Source organism: Dioscorea cayenensis, chromosome 15 (assembly GCF_009730915.1).
Source record: "Dioscorea cayenensis subsp. rotundata cultivar TDr96_F1 chromosome 15, TDr96_F1_v2_PseudoChromosome.rev07_lg8_w22 25.fasta, whole genome shotgun sequence".
In the NCBI taxonomy this organism is placed as follows: Eukaryota; Viridiplantae; Streptophyta; class Magnoliopsida; order Dioscoreales; family Dioscoreaceae; genus Dioscorea; species Dioscorea cayenensis.
The window spans coordinates 5258392-5277063 of NC_052485.1; the positions used below are offsets into that span (position 1 = coordinate 5258392).

The 18672-nt window shown below is 35.2% G+C and overlaps 3 protein-coding genes and 1 non-coding gene across 4 annotated transcripts; 1 reads left to right on the top strand and 3 right to left on the bottom strand.

Moving 5' to 3' along the window:
• Positions 1-97: 97 nt before the first annotated feature.
• Positions 98-169, top strand: TRNAG-UCC. Its single transcript has one exon. It is a non-coding gene; the product is annotated as a tRNA-Gly (tRNA).
• Positions 170-496: 327 nt separating this feature from the next.
• LOC120276893 (protein BUNDLE SHEATH DEFECTIVE 2, chloroplastic-like) lies at positions 497-3081 on the bottom strand. Its single transcript, XM_039283628.1, has 4 exons — positions 2778-3081; positions 2614-2650; positions 1421-1504; positions 497-841 (listed from the first exon to the last, which is right to left on the bottom strand). The coding sequence occupies exons 1-4, from the start codon at positions 3045-3047 to the stop codon at positions 789-791; spliced, it is 444 nt and encodes a 147-aa protein (XP_039139562.1). The 5' UTR covers positions 3048-3081; the 3' UTR covers positions 497-788.
• A 791-nt stretch (positions 3082-3872) lies between these two features.
• On the bottom strand, positions 3873-8524 carry LOC120277943 (probable E3 ubiquitin-protein ligase BAH1-like 1). The gene is given in 8 exon segments (XM_039284821.1): positions 3873-4194; positions 4411-4527; positions 4814-4872; positions 6127-6264; positions 6867-7115; positions 7200-7349; positions 7351-7445; positions 8132-8524. Coding segments are annotated over 7 exon segments (1038 nt in total). The 5' UTR covers positions 8373-8524; the 3' UTR covers positions 3873-4194; positions 4411-4421.
• A 798-nt stretch (positions 8525-9322) lies between these two features.
• Positions 9323-16752, bottom strand: LOC120277475 (probable glutamate carboxypeptidase VP8). Its single transcript, XM_039284335.1, has 10 exons — positions 15487-16752; positions 14346-14588; positions 13828-13980; positions 13492-13560; positions 13018-13105; positions 12288-12371; positions 11778-11866; positions 11375-11488; positions 10574-10711; positions 9323-9739 (listed from the first exon to the last, which is right to left on the bottom strand). Exons 1-10 carry the CDS (start codon positions 16474-16476, stop codon positions 9548-9550), a joined length of 2160 nt encoding a protein of 719 aa, XP_039140269.1. The 5' UTR covers positions 16477-16752; the 3' UTR covers positions 9323-9547.
• Between the last annotated feature and the right edge of the window lie 1920 nt (positions 16753-18672).

Consider the following 18672-nt stretch of genomic DNA (forward strand, 5'->3'; position numbering starts at 1 on the left):
TGATCGGAGAGGAGGGTTTATTAATTATTATATAGTCTAGATTTGGACAGATACGAAAATAAGTGTATAATAAGATATTTTGGAACTTGAAATAGATGCGTTTGTAGTCCAACGGTTAGGATAATTGCCTTCCAAGCAATAGACCCGGGTTCGACTCCCGGCAAACGCATGTGTTCAGTGTTTTCTGCATTTTGCCCCTTGAAAAAATTATTATTATTATTTTTTTATTTACCCCTTCTGAGTTTTCTCATTCTTCCATTTTCCATTTTCCATTTTGGCCCTTGTGATTTTTGTAATTCGATTTTTTACATTTATATCAGGCAACGTTATGAGCCAAAATATTTTCTCCGTATACCTCAACAACTATGATATTAGTTTCTTTTCTGATATTCTTTTTGCAATTAAAAATAATCTTCACACACTTTATACCAATAATAATTATTATTATTATTATTTTGAACCAACAAAAAGATTGCCTCACAGTAACTCAAGCTCAAAACAATCAAATTTCTGATTGAGACATGTTCATTGGAATACATCAGAACTGAAAATAGATGCATTTTACCTCATCTGCTTAAAAAGTCTTATTTTCTTCATACCAAAACATAATATCGAAACATTTTTTTTTTCCTCCATGTTCAAATAGTAAGTAAATCGAGATGGGAGACTAGTGAAATTGTACACCACACATTTGCCAATGTTGGAAAAAAAGTAAAAAAATATTTCACTGAACAAAGCACCTTCACTAAAACAAAGCAAGAAGCAAGAAACTGAATTTCATTTGCAATTCACAACCGTCTTGAATATCCGGAGCCCCCACACTTTCTACAGAGTATTAACCCTACAAAGAATCATGCCAGATTAAAAGACGTAAATAAGGCAGGTTGCATGAAGCTAAAATGATGATGTCCTCACTAAAACTAGAATTTCTGTCTCTATGTTGTCCAAACTACGAACAAGGCTTATGCACAGGCATCAGTCAACTTGGTTCTTGTATACATCCGCCTAGTTTAACCTTTCAACAGTCGGGAAAATTTCAGAAAATTCGAAGTTCTTGCAGTTTGCAAATATGAGAAACCCCAAAATAAAAATTTCTGAAGTAGTCTGGAATGAATTTAAAAGAGGACTCAGTTGAATGATGTTGCCTTTAATATTAGACAACTCAAAATGACTGCAAATATTCTATACATGCTCTGATGCTTGATCTAAGCCAGGAATTTAGTCGACCCAAGTTGAAAGGATTATATTCATCAAAATGAAATTCAAATGTGGATCTTCTGAAGCCAATCTCAATTAAATTTCAAAAGCAGACCATTAATCAAGGATCGATAAAATTTGTTGGCAATATAATGCGGGATCTGCATTTCAGGAGTTGATCAACAGGCCAAAGTGCAATCAAATTGAATTAGACGAGGGGTACCTGCACCCTTGCATACCCGGCAATCAACTAGGCCCGTCTCTTGCTTCATCTTACCATCATTACAGAAAACACACTTGGTACCACCTGGCAAGGAAGAATAATGAATATATTATATTACTTCCTATAAAAGAGCACAGGTTAAAGCAATACAATTCAAGCTTCAATCTGAAAGTTAGGGAAAGGTCTAATACATTAAATCACAGAGATTTTGGTGGCCTGACAAAATACATATAGCACAGGCAACATCCAAATGATAACTTATTTTTATAGCTTTTATCCTAGAACTTCCAATATAGTAACTAGGTTATTGAAACTGAGTTGCAATTTGTATCATTTAGTTTTCTAATTGATGTCATACATGAATGGTCATGACAGGGAAGATGACATAAAAAATTTCAAGAAATAATTCCAGTTTTGGCCACCACAAGATCCTTATCCTCGTAAACTTTTACCAAAAAGAATGCACATCTTTTTTCCCAACAATTGGTCAGGCAGCAATTACTGAGATAATGACTCATACAAGCAGATATTCATCAAGTTAAACATCATAATGAAACATTTCAAACTTGTTGTTTTAAAAATAAATAAAAAAAAAAAAAGAACTACAAATGTTCTAGTTTAGCCGTTTAGGTACAACCCGCAATGCTGCACAAAAGCTAAAAAACTCTTCTTCTAAAACAAAGTAATAGGGAAATGGGCCAAAATTATACAATTATAACTAAATAAAATCAGCATTAAAACAAAAACCAACACAACAAAGTAACTAAAGTTAAGTGAACTTTCAAGTCATAATATTTTTTGTCCAAACAAAACAAAATCTTTACATGAGCATATGCATCATAAATTTGAAATCAACCACATCAACAGTGTGCATGTTTGATGATTCCAAAAGTAGTAAAACAGAAAGATATCAATTTTTGTCAAAACCTCACCTTACTAGTTATCCTATAACTAATCCAATTCATGTGCATCCACTTGTGATATCTTATACATGAAATTCAGGACACACACAAACAGACCAAAATGAGGAACCAAACAAGCTTCTCCCAAAAATGCATTCTTTAAACACATCTCTCAAATTTGATCATAAACTCAATTACTATCTCTTAAATAACATTACTAGCTCCAAGCTAAAATAAAGCATACAAATTTCAAACAACAAACCAAACGGCAAACAAATTCCAAATTCTCACCATTCCCAGCGCACCTCTCGCAAGGCACGGGGTCTCCCTGCAAAGCAAAAAGCCGAAACCCCTAATCAGGCAATGTTCACAATCCCTAACCCTCACATCCACGAAGAAACACAAGTACGTGATCGGAGAATACAAGCAAACATCAAATGAGGACCAATAATCACCTTGAGGCCAAGGAATAGGGAGAAGGCGACGGCGGCGAGGACAGTGGCGGTGACAATGAGGGTCTGAGTGTCGATAGGCCTCCCAACGGCATAGAACGAGGCGGCAGGGCGGGAGAACGGCCTCCGCTTGGGAAGGGAAGCAGACCTGAAGGATTCTGGGGTTCCGAGGGGCTTGGGGAGGAGGGAAGGAGGGGGAATGGAGGAATGGAAGGGAGAGGAGGAGGAGAAGAAGAGAGGGAAAGGGTTGGGTGAAGGAGAGAAGGAGGCCATTCGGGATTTGGGGATAGAGGAGAGGACAACATATAACGTGTAGAGCTGTGAAGTTGGGCACTCGCGCGCGATTTCGTTGGGATACTTTGTCATGGATACGGTCACCGCCGGTGAGTGAAAAACGTATTTTCATGAAAGTTACTTGTTCGAAAATTCCAAAATAAAAATTTTTTAAAAAAAAGTTTATCATATTTATTGTTTTTTAAAAATTCTGTGTAATTTTATGAGTTTTGAGACAATATCATATATAAAATAATATAATTAAATTATTACCATAGAAATTATTTGATACTTTAGATTTTAAAAATGTTATGGGCATTTATTATATAAATAATTAAATGTAATTAATATTTTTTTATTATTAATATTATAAGTAATACATCTACTATTTGTTGAGTATGTTATATATATATATATATATATATATATTAAAAAAATTAGATATAAATTATATGAAAATATAAATGAAATAGGATTTCCATTTTTAAAAAATGAATGGCAAGAATAAGATAAACAATAATTTGTTTTAGCTGCCTTTTGATTGAGGGGGAACATAAATAAACGAAAATAGTTTATATAAATATATAAATCAATATCATTTTAATAGGAAAACACAAACAAAATACCTGAAGGTAATTTTGTGAAAGTAATTAGTATGACTTGACTGAGTTTTTTTTTTTACCGAGTTATTTTGGTTAATTTATGCTACAGATAATTAGTAAATTTTACTAGATTCAAAAATATGAAACAACCCATGTGAACAAAATAATCAGACATCAACAACAAGTGTTTTCAAACACTCTGAAGACAAATAAATTCCTCGTAAAAAAATATTAACCAATAACTGGAATACATACAATTTGAGAAAACCCCTGATAATTAACTGAAACTTAATCAAGATTTCCATTATAGATGCAATTTGAGAGCAATCAGGTCATGGCATGTCTCCGGAAAATGAAAACTATCCACCAATTGACTGAATATTATCTTGCCGCATCGAACATGGACCATCCATTCAGAAACCTGCGACGAAAAGAACCACATTGGTTCGGTAAATTCCATTACTCATATTTGCACATAGTTTCACCAAAGTATTCAACAGACAGCCACAAATCAAAGAAAGATCAACTCTGACTGAACACCGTTGCTGTAAAAAAAGAGGAAGTAATCTTGAATCAGGAGAACTTCAAAGCACTAATGAGATTCTGATGATAAAACCTCAGTGATTAGAAAAATGCACACATAGAACATAAATGGATGGTGAAAACCCTTCTTTTACAGCTTTCAATCTGAGGTAGCATTTAAGAAAATGGCAGATATCTGAAAGACGAGTTAAATCAGATCAGTGTATTTTGTTTGGTACCTCCCACATTGTCAATACCCGAATACGGTTACTGTCTGTAATTCCCAGTAACGTTTTGATTGCTTCACCATCACAGCACGCTCTGCCCGCAGCCTATCCTTCCAGTAGTCTTTGCATCTGGGAACTTAATGAATTAGCAAACTTAATTTAACAAGTCCATAGATTTTATTCATCACCAATGAGATAGCGAAATGAAAGCAAAAGGTAAATTATATGTGTGTGTGTGTGTGTGTGTGTGTGTGTGTGTGTGTGTGAAAAAAAGACCAGCAAATAAGAAGCAAATTATCAATGATATGCACAGATAAAGCTCAAATGACATGAAAAGCTTTAAAATTTTTCCCATTTGTAATAAATTAAAGTCATAAAGACACAATTACGGCAGTAAATAAAATTCTTTCAGAACCTATTCTTTACTAGAAGGTCAAGTTCTGTCATATGCACCGCATTAGAGTAAACTCCAACCTGCATACAGACAATGCAGATTTAAATTGCTTCAGCAAATTATTACATGATAGAAATTAGCTTCTAGCTTTAAATAACATGTTGAGATTAACATGGTTTAATTGATCATGATGGAAAAATTAAGGTTTGAAAGATTAATATAATGTAGCTATGAATTTAATTGAACCAGTAGTATATGTTGAGAACTGACAAGGCTAACGCATGCATAATTGGAAAAAGAGCACCTTTAACAATGAATCTTAAGGATTTGCTTTCCATGGGGACAACAAATCAAGCAAAAATGTAATATTCACTAGGAAAGAAGTTCCACAAAACAAAGTATATTTTTAGAACTGAAAGTATATTATGGAAGCATTGCAACTATTAGATAATCAAGTGTGTCACAAGGTGGAAAGATTAATGCTTTTGTTTGCTTCCATGCTTGTATGTGTGAATTGTGAGAATAAAACAAACATAATAATCATGGATGTCAGTTTCCACATGCAAGCAAAGCATGTTAAGGTAACAAGAGTACAGGTATTGATAGAACAATCTGATGGGTGTCATTGTCTAGATGGCCATATATCAAATTTGATCTAAGTTATTTATCATGGTATAATTTACATATCCTCGAATTTTTAATATATATCAAAAATTTTACATCTACAGTATAGATGATCATCTTCATGCCCATTTATGAAAAACAACCCTAATCAATAATTTAATCATATAATTTCTAGAAAATCTAATAATATAATAATGTAATGATTTGAACCACAAATGTGGTCTGTATCTACATTCATTACCATCAGAAAAAAATTGGATATAACAAGGGTATGTGCATTTAAAGCCACCATGACTACACAGACACACATTATCATGCATTCTAGTTCATCCCTTTGGAGAATATCTTCAGTAAAAAATTTTACTATGATATACATTTATGATAGATATTCTAAATTTTGATGAAAGAGTTCAGCTATGCCATGATCTTCACTTATTTAAATATTTTTTTTCAAAATTACATACGATCCAATACTGACCTTATTCACTATTAAACATGGTGATTTAGTATCAACAGTAAAAACAAACCAAACACGCCTATTTCCATTTATCAAACCCTAAAGAATATCGTGATCTTTTTATGTTGAAAATTTGAGAAATTTGCGATTCAGAGACCCTTATGTCAACAAGCACATTATGATAATCAAGCATGTAATTTCATCTATTTTTAAGAAATAAAAACAATATAAAATGAGTGCGTAAAATAGATGCCTCTCGACAAACAGGGCATTTGGCTTCATGAGATGCTGCCTTTAGGCCTTGGAAAAGTAACACTGAAGCTGCAGAACAAGCACACTCTTTGCAGAATAGATGGCCACAACCCAGAGCATATGGATTAAACACTATCTCCTGTAAAAAGAGCATGAATAAAATTTGATATATTTAGTAATTTTCCTCCAGAAGGATCAAGGATGTGATATTTTGACTCAAACAATGGAAAATTAAGAGCTCTTTTAGTGCTTGCAGTAAGCAGTAAAGTCCCCCAGAAAAAGTAAGACAAATGTACATATATTACAATACGGATGCAAAAAGGCTTACAAAGTTCTTCAAAAAAATAAACATTTAGAAGGAAACAAAGGAGACACAAGAAACATGATAGATAACAAAAATACTATTTGATTGACAGACAAATAACTCAAGCATGTGACATTGAATCTCTCCAAAATGGCTGCAGCCATAGTGTGTTAATTTATCCAGAGCATCTTATGATCTTATCCAATATTTGCCAAATCCTGTACAATTGCATATGTCAAAAGAGAAACACATTTAATAATGATAATAGTGACAAAATCTTCTTGTTTTTAACTGGAAAAACCCATCATGAAATTATCAAGCTTATTAAAGAGAAGATGGCATGGTACAATTTCCTTACAATTGCTGGAACAAGCCGAAATCCAGAATTAGAAAAACAGAAAAAGGGTAACTCAGAAGAAAAGAACACATAATCTTACCAGGCAAATGGAACAAGTCAGGCTGTACTCATACATGACACAATCAGAAAGCATAATGATCATTCGAGGCTGGGTATCACATAAATCACAGGAGAACATCCGGAAGAATTCTCCAGGTTCTCCAATGCTTGACCCACTGAGGTTTATATAGAATGCTGCCAGTTCTATTAGCCATGGTGACTGCAAAAGTTCCAAGTGCTCTGCCCTCATTTTTGTTTTGAAATTCCTACCATTGACAGATCTATGTATCTGCAAGGCACAGGCAAAAAGTTATCCAGATTCCAGACAAGTCACATTGTAAACCAAATTCTGAATATTGAAGACAACGCTTACTTTATCATATTTCTTGAGAATCTTCCGAATTGCAATGGAGTTCATTGTTATATAATCTAGCAACAATCTTCCTTCTTGAATCATGATTTGTTGATCATCCATAAAACAATGACGCAACCGCCACAGATATCTCTGCAATCCACAAAGAATCAGAGGGATGGAGGAGCCGCCTTACTCGTGAGATAAAACATCGTGCTATTTCTGAAGCCTCTTTCGTCAGTTCAGTAAAGAACATCTGATCACACACTGAAAACCAAAATAGAGAAATTCACATAAACAGATAGCTGCTAGCAAATGTTCTGTTTCACTTTAAAAGGACATATGAGCCAATTGACAGCCACATATGGAAGTATTCTATCGCACTGCATCATTTGTGTCTGCTAAGAAGGGTCTCATGAAGAGCATCTATTTAATGGTCACAATACATTTGATAATTAATTAAATATGACTGAGATGGCTGAGCAAAATCACAATGAAAACAAATACATAATAAAAAGCGCTTCTCTCCTATGAAATATGAATAAACAATAATTTTGTGAGATTCAATCGCTAAAGGTATCAATCAAACATTAACAGTAATTTTAAAAGCTCTAAAATTTCAAAGTTTGTCACTAAACCCTATAAAAATTCACATAATATAATAAACTATGCATGAACACAAACTCCATTCGAGGGAGCAGCTAAACACCAATATCAAGAAGCAACACAAAAAAATAAAAAAACCATAAAACACTAAAATTTCTTAGATCAATCAAACAATACAATCACTTTGCAAAGCTCTAAATTTTCTAAGCTTCTCAATGATCCTACACAGCTAGCATTATTTCATCCAATCAAACTCAAAATACTCCAAGAAAACAGAGAACAAAATCTAAAGATTCAAATCACTGATCACAAAAGCAAAGAAAGGAAATAAGAGTTATAAAGAATACATGAACAAGACTCAGATTCAAAAGAGCAAAGATCCAAAGGCCCATTCTTGCCAATCCCCTCCTCCTCCTCCTCCTCCTCCTCATCATCATCATCATCATCATGGTGCTGCTGTGCCGCGCGGCAAACCCGGCATTTCTTGAGAACTTTCTTGAGCCTCTTATACTCGACATGCGAGCATTTATCAAGAAATCTTTCACGGTCCTTCCGAAGATAGTCCGAGAACGCCTCCCCAAACTTCATCACCGCAAAGAAGAAGGAGAAACAACAATGGTGGATCTATTAATAGAGAAAAGGAAAGGAAGCAAAACCCTAGAAAAAGCTAAATGAAGAAGAGAGAGAGAATGGTGAAGAAGGTGAAGCACGAGGAGAAGGGACATGGATTGGCGAAAGGGAACGCGTGGCGAGTGCATGGTGCTGTGAACGGCGCGTCTCTAGGGAAACGAACACGTATGAATCATTGCTTGAGATACAATCCTAGCCGTTGATCTTTTCCCGTTGATGATCCCAGAACACTTACTCGTTGCGCATTCATAAACTTGTAAAAAAGGTTAAGGGCTCATCAGATTTTTAATATAGTTAGAGCAATTTTTGTTTTTAAATATAATATATATATATATATATATCATGTAAAAATATATTATATTTGTTAATAAAATAACATTTTATTATAAAAATTATTTATAAAATTATAGTTCGGGTCATCTGCTTGTAGATTGTTTACAGTCTTTCTTTGCTTTTTTAATAAAATATTGGGTGTAAAAAACTATTAGATATTGAGCAATGTCAGTTATTAGTTAAAAATATAATTATATTTAGAAAATATTCGTTACAAATAATAATACCAATTAAATGGAAACTTAATTAGTACCCCTTTATTTAGGAAGAGACAGGTTAGCAAAGAACAAATTAAAGATTAATTAATTAATGTTAAAAAAAAGATATATTATTAATTATAAAATAGTTATCTGATCAAATATTAATTAAATAAAAAATTAGATTCAATTTAGGCAAAACACAAAATCCCTCAGAATCAACTCCGAACAAACAAAATCTCATATAGGCCAATACACGTAATGATCAAGGCACTAAACCCTTGAATGCCATTTGACATAATTTTTCACTTTCTTCTTGACGACAAGGTTTGGTATATGTTAAAATCAATAATTATTAAAAAAAAAAAAAAAGGGGGGACACATTTCACAGAACAGAAGCTTTTTAAGGTTAGGGTTTTGCAGCACAATAAAGACATTTGAACCCAAACTTCTTAGTATACTCAACATCTGAAGAGGGATCAACACATATCTTAAGCTGCATAGTTGAACAAAAAGGGGGAGATCTGAAAATTAGTTTGAACACATATCATGTATATAAATAGAAATATGAATTATATAGTAGGCTAGTCCAGTTCTTTCATGTCAGCTGCTCCAAGGAATGTCTCCTCTAAGGACGCTAGCAACCCTTTGAATAGCTCTGGCTGCTCTCCATACCTCATGCTGGACTTCTTTTGTGACATCTATACCTGAATTTTTCTTGCGCCGAGAAAGGGCGTCAGCAATCCCCGGAAAGAAGGAAAACTTGCTTTCATAGTCTTCGGGAGGTGAATACAACTGCTTGACGTAAAAAGACTTGAATCAGTATTTGTTATTTTAAACTCAATGCGACAATTCAGGTGGTTGCATCCGCTCTCTTACTAACTATGCACGTGTATATATATATATATATGATCATTTGTTGGACAATCTCTCACGTACCTTAAAAAAGAAAAACTTTATGTCAAACATAAACTTAAGGTTCTCACACATAATTTCTAAACCATGCATAAGAACTAGTTTCCATTGATGCTGATGTTTATTGACAGGTAGAGACTAAGCTTAGATAAAACTTCCCTTTTCTTTTACATATTGTCACCTTATTTATGTCCTTCAACCATCAGCCATATAATCATGAGGACTCTTGACAATGGTGGCAAACAAAATGACTGTAAAAGAATTCAAGCAGTTCCAGTCGAGGCATGCTGAAGGTATCAGCAAGCTAATATCTTCCACAAACAGCATGCTTGCAGCTTCCCTTGATGGGATACCCATAATATTGAGGGTGGTTAGGGCCCCAAATCAAGGAAACCAGGTAAATAATGATTAAATGACGTGTGAAATCACTGAGTTAAGCCATGCAGAAAAAAATGGTTTTCAACCTATTCATGTTGAACACTAGAATAACCATGTAGGCATGTAAGGCAGTAAAAAGGTAGTGGCAACTAGCACACAGACTCCTGTCCTGTATAACTGAACCCTCACAAATGAGTACAACATTTTGACGAAAATTTAGGCCAAATAAATACCCATAAAATTATAAATCATCAATAAGCCTCTATGCTGAAATTGCATAAAATCCAATGCATATATGGAATGGCATAATCTATCATAAAACTAGTATGTACTCACCACATGCTTAAACCATCTTCTGCTCTTGAGGCCTTGTTCTTCCAAGAAACCTCTCTCAGCAAGCACAAGGCGATCATTAAAAGCACGTCTATGGAGTTCTCCCAACCCATCCTCTTCAGTTTTACCTTTTCTTAGTTTCTGTCGCATTTCAGTAAGTTAAATGAAGATAGACAGTAGAACACAATATTCAAATGTAAAAATAAGACATTGAGTTTTAACATAAGATGACTTCCTATAATATCCTCTTGCATGGTCATTAAGTCATCATATAAAAGAAGATGACACTGTTTACTGAACTTGCAAAAGAAAGTAGAAAAAAAAAATCACCAATTTATAAAGAAATAACAAATGATCAAAGGTAACAAGCACATGACTAGAACACCAACAAGTATGATACATATCATCTGCCAATGCCAGTAGCCTTGATAGCTCTACGTGGATACTCTGTCCTAAGGTTTAAGAACCATTCTGTTCACCTTTCGATTCTCAAAGATGGGAGGAAGATGGGATTATTGAAATGTGGTGCAATGATGTATGGCTATTCCAATATACTAGGTGGTTTTCATGCAATGTAGAAGGAAGAAAATGAAGCCAGATATTTTCAATAACTTTGTCTCATCTCTTAAGCAATAATAAACTTTAACTAGATATATCATATTTCTGCTGCTTATGCATATGGGCACCTTCTTGCCTAGATAATTGTTGCTCAACCACAGCTTAAGTTGAAAAATTGTGTAGAACTTAAAAACTTAAAGAGAAAGAAAAAAATTATTCTTAAACTCCACAAGTTTCACCTCTTACCTCTGCTGCACACTGAACTTCTTTCGCTGCAGCAGTTAGTTGAAGGAGGGACCTATTTATGGCTTGTAAAGATATCCCATCATCCAGCAAGGCACCCAATGCACTTGTATGATCCTAAAAGGCATAATAGGAGCCAAAACTCCCCAAACATGAGCCGACAATCACATAAACATATTTACCAAAATTAAAAAAACTATTTTAACATTTGAAGTCCCACTGTTTGTTTGCAATTTTTTTTTAAAATTCTGAATGGTAATTTAGCTCCATGTTCAAAGACACCAAACATTGTACACAGGAATGATATTATAATCGAACTCTGCAACAATATAAAATTAGAAGTCCAAATATCCATCTCAAAGGATAATCAAACATCACAGAAGACGGTAACGTATGGTTCTTATACCTGCACCTGGGCAGCATAGGACAGATAGTTGAATGGCAGAACTGCATCATCTGCTAGGCGAAGGCCTAAGAGACCCCATACTTCAGCAACTGCACCAAAAATTAGCGATCTAATGAGTTGGATCCAGCAATAACTTTATGAATTTAAAAAAACAATAAAGGCCTAATTGTCCTCAATGGTGGCTTAACAAAGTGAAGTTAGTGTCCATGTAACTGCTTACACTGGCTCACACATTTCTAGAGGATTTCATGGCCACAAATGACGTAATAATTATTCAACAAACCTTTAGAAGGCATTCAAAACATACGAACATGATCAAGAATAGAAACTAAACCTGCCTTGTCTATTGCAAATTCTTGATTAAGTACAACTTGATAGCAGTATTCTCCAATTCAAATTGGAAGAACCTTTCAATGCTCACAAATTGAATTGTAAAGAGACAGATGAAGCTAGAACCATGTAGCATGTTGTAATCATAAATCATTCATATACATCCTATACAAAACTTACGAGTCACATGACGATGAAACAATGGATCTCCATGTTTCTCCATCCATATGAAGGAGTCTAACGAAGTATGGTAGACTGGGGATTCTGAAAAGAGAAATTCCAGTTAGTATCTACAATACTGACTATATCGGTTACAGCACAATTTATGCTTGTCAACTAGAAAGTTCCTTTTTTTCTTTTTGGTAAGCATCTATACAGAGGGGGAATAGAACTAAGCAGTTAGCACTGGTAAAGGGAATAAATAAAGTAATAGATCAAGCCAAAAAAATGGCTTCCAACAGCCAAATCATCTGTGATATAAATCTCTATTCAGGCCAAGTAATATGCCTTCCAAATCTTATGTAGGTTTTCATACAGTGCACAAGAAGGCATTTCTTTCAACATAACTTGGAAACGAGTTTGAAAGACCTGTTTACTGACACTTCTTTGTAAATATTCATAGCACCAGCAAACCATAAAATGGAAAAATCACATCCGGTTTCTAGAAATTGCATGGTATCATTTTTTTTTAACGGCATCATGCCTTGAAAGGCAAATGTAAGAATGGCTAGCCTATCAATTAGGAAAAAGCGATTTCTTTGACTTCACAGTTTTAAAAATTGGCAGGCATCCCATTCACCAGCATTTTGCCAACTACAAAAAAGCTCTAAAATTTTTTTATGAGTACTGAACCAAATTGCTTATTCAATTTAATTCTCATTGCCATCTAACTTGACGGGAAAGGCCATACCCTTCCCAAAATACATGTCTACAGAAGAAACTCCAGCATGATGTAGAAATGCAGAAAAATCTGAATCTGCTCTAGCAAGCCTCTCAATCTGCACAAGCCACTTACGCATCATAAGTATCACAAAAGAACAAGATAAAGATAAAAGTAGAAGAAAGATTTCAACATGAATGATATGTTGTTCAACATCAATTCATAATTTAAAAAAAATGAATCCCATAATAGAAAATCATATGGTGGATCACCAGAGTAATAATAGTTGAAAATGTAAGCAAAGCATGTCAGTAATACTTAATTTTGTTTCACACAAAAAAAAAGAGCTCTAATGGTGGATTCAGTCTATGTTCAAGCCATATTATCATAATAAGAATGGCATTGTTATTGCAAAAAGTTGCTAAATTTATATTAGAAACCAAAACAATGGATTTGAAGTACTATGTGCTTATAAAAAGATAGACTAGAGTACAAACACCTTACACTGATGCCTCCATTTTCTGCCACCCATGTTTCATAGAGAGACTTATGCTCTAAATCCGGATCCTTGATCTGGAAATAAAACATTTTATAAACAAATAAAATACTAAGCCTTTGTTAAATACTTCAAACTAATTTACTACAATAGAAAATAGTAAATGCCTTGCGCTTTAATTACATAGTAAGAGCATAGGATAGAATTTATGTCATAATGCTTTCACTTGGTATGGGTGGTAAGAATTAAAAGACCTCAAACAAAAACCATAGTTTCTAAATGAAGAAATATTAATGAATAAATAGCTGAGAATTTATTTACAGGAACAACATGAAAAAATATACCTGCTTTGTGACTTCAGACAAAAGATCATCTATTTGGGGAGTTGCCCCAGCAAAGAAACCAGGGCCTTGTACTGCACAATCAACATTAAGATATGCAACAGCTTTGAAACCCAAATTCCCCAAGTTCTGCTCAACCCACTCAGTTGATCCAATCTGAAAGAAGAAGGTGCACAATTAGAGAAACATTAGACTAGTTTCTGATTATGAAGGACATGTTTCCAGTAGAAGAGTATTCACAAATAAAAAATCGGCAGGCCCTTATCCACCTCAAATCTCATACACAAAAAGTGACCTTTATATGAATTAAGGGATAAGGGGTACAGAACTGAGGACAAGTATGAGGAAAGGTTCAACAAAGAGAAGAATTTGGAGGAAAAAAATGCCACAAAGGAAACCACAAACTCGTCAAGAATGATTTCAAAGAACAAAAAATTCAAAGGGGATCATGATTCTTAGAATTGCGTAACTTACAGCATTCTATTAAAGACAACAAAACATACTCTGCATGCATAACTCACCATTCCAAACTCTTCAGCATCCCAACTGCAAAGAACAATTGTCCTCCGAGGCCTCCATCCAGATCGCATCAGAATACCAAAACGACGAGCTACATCAAGCATGGCAGCTGTCCCACTATTGGGATCAACGGCACCATAAGTCCATGCGTCTCTATGGTTTCCAAGAATGACAAGGCGGTCAGGCTCCTCATGCCCCATTATCACACCAAAGACATTTTGAATTGTCGCCAACCGCCTATCTTCCTTAAGCAAAGGAACAGCATAAACATGCAAGTTTTTCACATTATGTGTATCATAATCTAGTGGATACAATATTATACTTTACAAGTAAGAATCAAGACAACAATTCCACCAACTACAACATGAACTACAATAAGTTACATGGACTGGAAAGAAACAAGTTAGAGAAAACCATAATAAATTCCACACATAAAGTCATACAGATTTCTCTCAGCATGTAGAAGTACAAGAGATAAAACATGCCTAAAGCAATCAAGAATATCATGACAAGAGACAAAACAGTAGATATTCACATTACACCATGGAAAAATGCCAGGAGCTCTAAAACTAAAACAGGAATATCAAAAATTCCGTTCATACATTCAGTGTTCCAAAGCAAGCCTAACTAGCCGGTGAGCATGCAGACAATACAGACTTTTAGGCAACAAAACAAGATTCTCATCAGAAAACCGAAGTTTGACTTTTGATCCTGGTCCAAAGTTAGGCAAAATAGAAAAGACAAGTGCATAGGTATGTACACACACTAAGTCAAAAGACTCCTGGGCCTCTCTACTACCTTACATAATACATGGGACCATCCAAAAAACCTAGAAAGCATTACAGCACCATCAGTGATTTGTCCCGGAGCTACCACACTATCCATTAGAGAGCAAAAGAAATTCTAGCGCCATAATTCCATGAACCGCATGCTGTTCTCTCACAGGTCCCACACCAAACACTAAACTACATACACGATCTACGTCAACCACCATTACAAATTCAGCTTTAAGTCCTTCATGACAACGGCATACGAAATAGAAATTCCACAATTGAGACCCAGGAAACAGGGATATCCAAACCAACCAAAGAAAAACATTCAATGAACAACGTCCAATAGATGGGACCATGTCGGCGAGCTTACCTGGTAGGTGAAGTTCACCAGAGTGGGGCCGGGACCGACCCCACCGAGCTCCAGCCCCAGCCCTTCCTTCCACTCGTGCGGCACCGGCGGCCCACCCAGCGTTCTCAGGATCTCAGCAGCCGTCTCCACCGCCACCGGCATCGACGGAATGGTCGGGAATCTCCGCCTCAATTCTTCGTCCTCAAACCCTAGCCTCTCCACCTCTCCATCTCCGCTCTCCGCCGCCCACCCCGGCGTCAGCGGGTCCCCAACACCCCGCAGCATCACCATTCCCCTCTCCACCCCGCCTCCATCGCCAGCGCCGAACATCAACACCGCCGTCGCGCCTTTCCTAGCTGCCCTCTCCACCGCTGCCCCTCGGTATCCCCGTCCACTCCTCACCACCGCTACACACCCCTTCACGCTCACCCCCATGCGATCCAACTCACCATATTCCTCCTCCCGGCCATAACCCACATATACCGCCGGCGCCAGTGTGGATCCGGATGGAGAGTACGCATGGTATGGCGGCACAGTGCGGGACTCCGGATCAGCAGGTTCGGAGAGGGGAAAGGCCTTGATGAGGTCTCCGCGAGCGGAGAAGAGGGAGAGCGAGGCAGCGGCGGGGTAGGAAAGGAGCGGCGAGTAGTCTCGGGTTAGGGTTTTGAGCCCAGCCAAACGAAATTGAGACAAGACGTAAGCAGCGACGGTGGAAGCAGATGGTGTGCCGGCGAGGTGAGGATTACGAGTGAGCTCACGAAGGTGGCCAGCGATGGTGGAGTTCGCCCCGGCGGAGAGGGACAGGAAGAGGCGTTGAGCCTCCGCCTCCGCCTCCGCCTCCGCCGCCGCCGCCGCCGTCGCAGGGGCATTCCGGGAACGAAGAGGAGCAGTATGAGAAGGAGAGGAAATGCGTTGGAGTGTATAGAAGAGAAGAAGAAGAAAGGAAACAAGAAGGAAAACGGAAGGGAAAACGTGGGGCTTGAAACTCTTGGAAGTGAGAAACGAGGCCATTTCCCAAAAGAAACGGAAGTCTGGGAAGTAGAGTTGCAGAGGAAGTGGAGAGGAAGTGGAGAAGACGGCTCTGAAATTTCAGTGGAGTGTGGGATTTTACTACAATGCCCTTCCTTTTGGTGAGTTATTACATGATGAACAGGACACCTGAAAACAGTGAGTGAGGGGCACTGAGGGGCCACTGCTTTTTTTTTTTGAATAATTTTATGGTTTTCTTTGATATCTTGGATGATAATTGAGGATATGTGTCTCATGATTTTGTTGTATTATTATATATTGTGCTTTTTATAAATGAGATTGCCGTATCTGAATAATTTTTTAAAGTGGGATAAAATTGAACTTTTTCTTTTTTTTCTTTAATTGTAAAAGTTGTGCCACCACAAGTCCGTAATAGATAGCAAAGTTTTTTTTTTATTATTAATATGCATTCATGTTATTTATATGGTCAAAATATCAAAATGATCTCTCTATTTTACCTTTCCCCTTTTTTTAGTCCCTTTAATATAAAATCCATCTTTTTGGTCCTCATATTTTCACATTTTTATCTTTTTGTTCCCTCTAATTGACGGATATGCCTTTTTTGTCCTTCTAGTTGATGAATTAGAGGGACCAAAAGATGAAAATATGTAAATACGAGGACCAAAATAGTGGATTTTATAACTAAATGACAAAAATGTGCAAATACAAGGACCAAAATGATAAATTTTATATTAAAGGGACTAAAAAGACCCAAAAAAAAAATAAAAGAACCATTTTGATATTTAAACCAATATATTAATATATATATATATATATATATATATAAACCAACTCAAAAGTGGTTGATCTTTTACAAGCTCACATGCCAAAATACTAATAATAAATGAGACCAAGGATAGCAAATGAGTGGTAGGACCAATATTCGAGTTCAACTTGCATAGTTTGAAAACTAAGCAAGTCTTTGGTTCTGACCTATCACATGCTGTCATATATCCATTTATTATTTTTCTATTATAATTAATTTTGTCATGTAAACACGTGACATCATATGATAGGCCAGAATCAGGGACTTGCCTGGTTCATAAATCAGACGAATTAAGCTCCCATTATTCTCCAATTGAACATTTATTTTTTGAAACTTTTCAGTCTCAAATTATTTATTTATATTTATAAATTAAATATTAATTTTAAAAATTAACCTTGTCAATCTATTAAATGTATTTTGTCAACATTATTATTCAAAATGGCCAACTTTAGTGAATAAAGAGAAAATTGGTAAATTAACAAAAATAAATTCTCTATATATATAAATTGTAGTTTTAATTTTTTTTTTTTTTCTGAAAAAACAATTAAGGGGGATACAAGGAAGTAGTTGAAGATTTACAAAGTAGGTAAGTAGTTTGTTTACATTATAAAACAAATAAAATTAAAATATATAAAGTAAATGAGTTTTCAATCGAGATTAATGTAGACTATGTAGTTAAAAGTGAGGATATAATCACATTTTTCATCCCAAATAAGTATTTGTTTTAATCGTTGAACTAGATAGTTAAGGCAGAAACAATTTTAAATCTTAAAGACAAAATATCTTCGGGCTAAAATAAGTCATCATATAAGTTTTTATTGATTGATATTTATATATTATTATCATTTAAATTGATGTGGATCAGTGAATGAGATGATCCACACGTCCAATTACTCCGTGTCTTTGTCACTTTGCTACTGCATCAATCCCAACAAACATTTAATAAATACACGTAAGCTATATCCTATGGACAAAGATATATAAACAGTGATATTATAAGCCTTATCACATAAGATATATCTTATAAATATTTAATAAAAACACATAAAACTAATAAGCCTTCACAAATAACAAGAATTTTCTATTTTTGGCTATCTGAATGTTAAAAATTTTATGATGAAAATTTTCACAAGGACTGTCAAATGCAACTTTGGCTTTTAATTTTTTTTTTTTTAGTGTTGGTGGGAGATTTTCATCTGCTCGTGGATCCAATTTGAGACTTTTGAAATTCATTGATCAGTAAAATGATAACAAATAGATGATCCCGATAGTAAATATCTTGGGTTTGCATGTATTTCACTTTTATTTTAGTTGCATTTGCTTATATATATATATATTATTTTATTCTATTTTTTTTTCTAACAATCCACATTTTAATAGGCTTATTTAATTTACAAAAACTATAAAATTTA

Excerpts from the sequence above, each read along its gene's own strand:
- LOC120276893 (XM_039283628.1), bottom strand. The coding sequence starts at position 3,047 with ATGGCCTCCTTCTCTCCTTCACCCAACCCTTTCCCTCTCTTCTTCTCC. Across the intron at positions 2,651-2,777 it reads CCCTATTCCTTGGCCTCAAG|GGAGACCCCGTGCCTTGCGA; the intron begins GTGATTATTGGT and ends TTTGCTTTGCAG. Across the intron at positions 1,505-2,613 it reads CGAGAGGTGCGCTGGGAATG|GTGGTACCAAGTGTGTTTTC; the intron begins GTGAGAATTTGG and ends CTTCCTTGCCAG.
- LOC120277475 (XM_039284335.1), bottom strand. The coding sequence starts at position 16,476 with ATGGCCTCGTTTCTCACTTCCAAGAGTTTCAAGCCCCACGTTTTCCCT. Across the intron at positions 13,981-14,345 it reads ATGCTGAAGAGTTTGGAATG|ATTGGATCAACTGAGTGGGT; the intron begins GTGAGTTATGCA and ends TTCTTCTTTCAG. Across the intron at positions 11,489-11,777 it reads CCTATGCTGCCCAGGTGCAG|GATCATACAAGTGCATTGGG; the intron begins GTATAAGAACCA and ends TATGCCTTTTAG.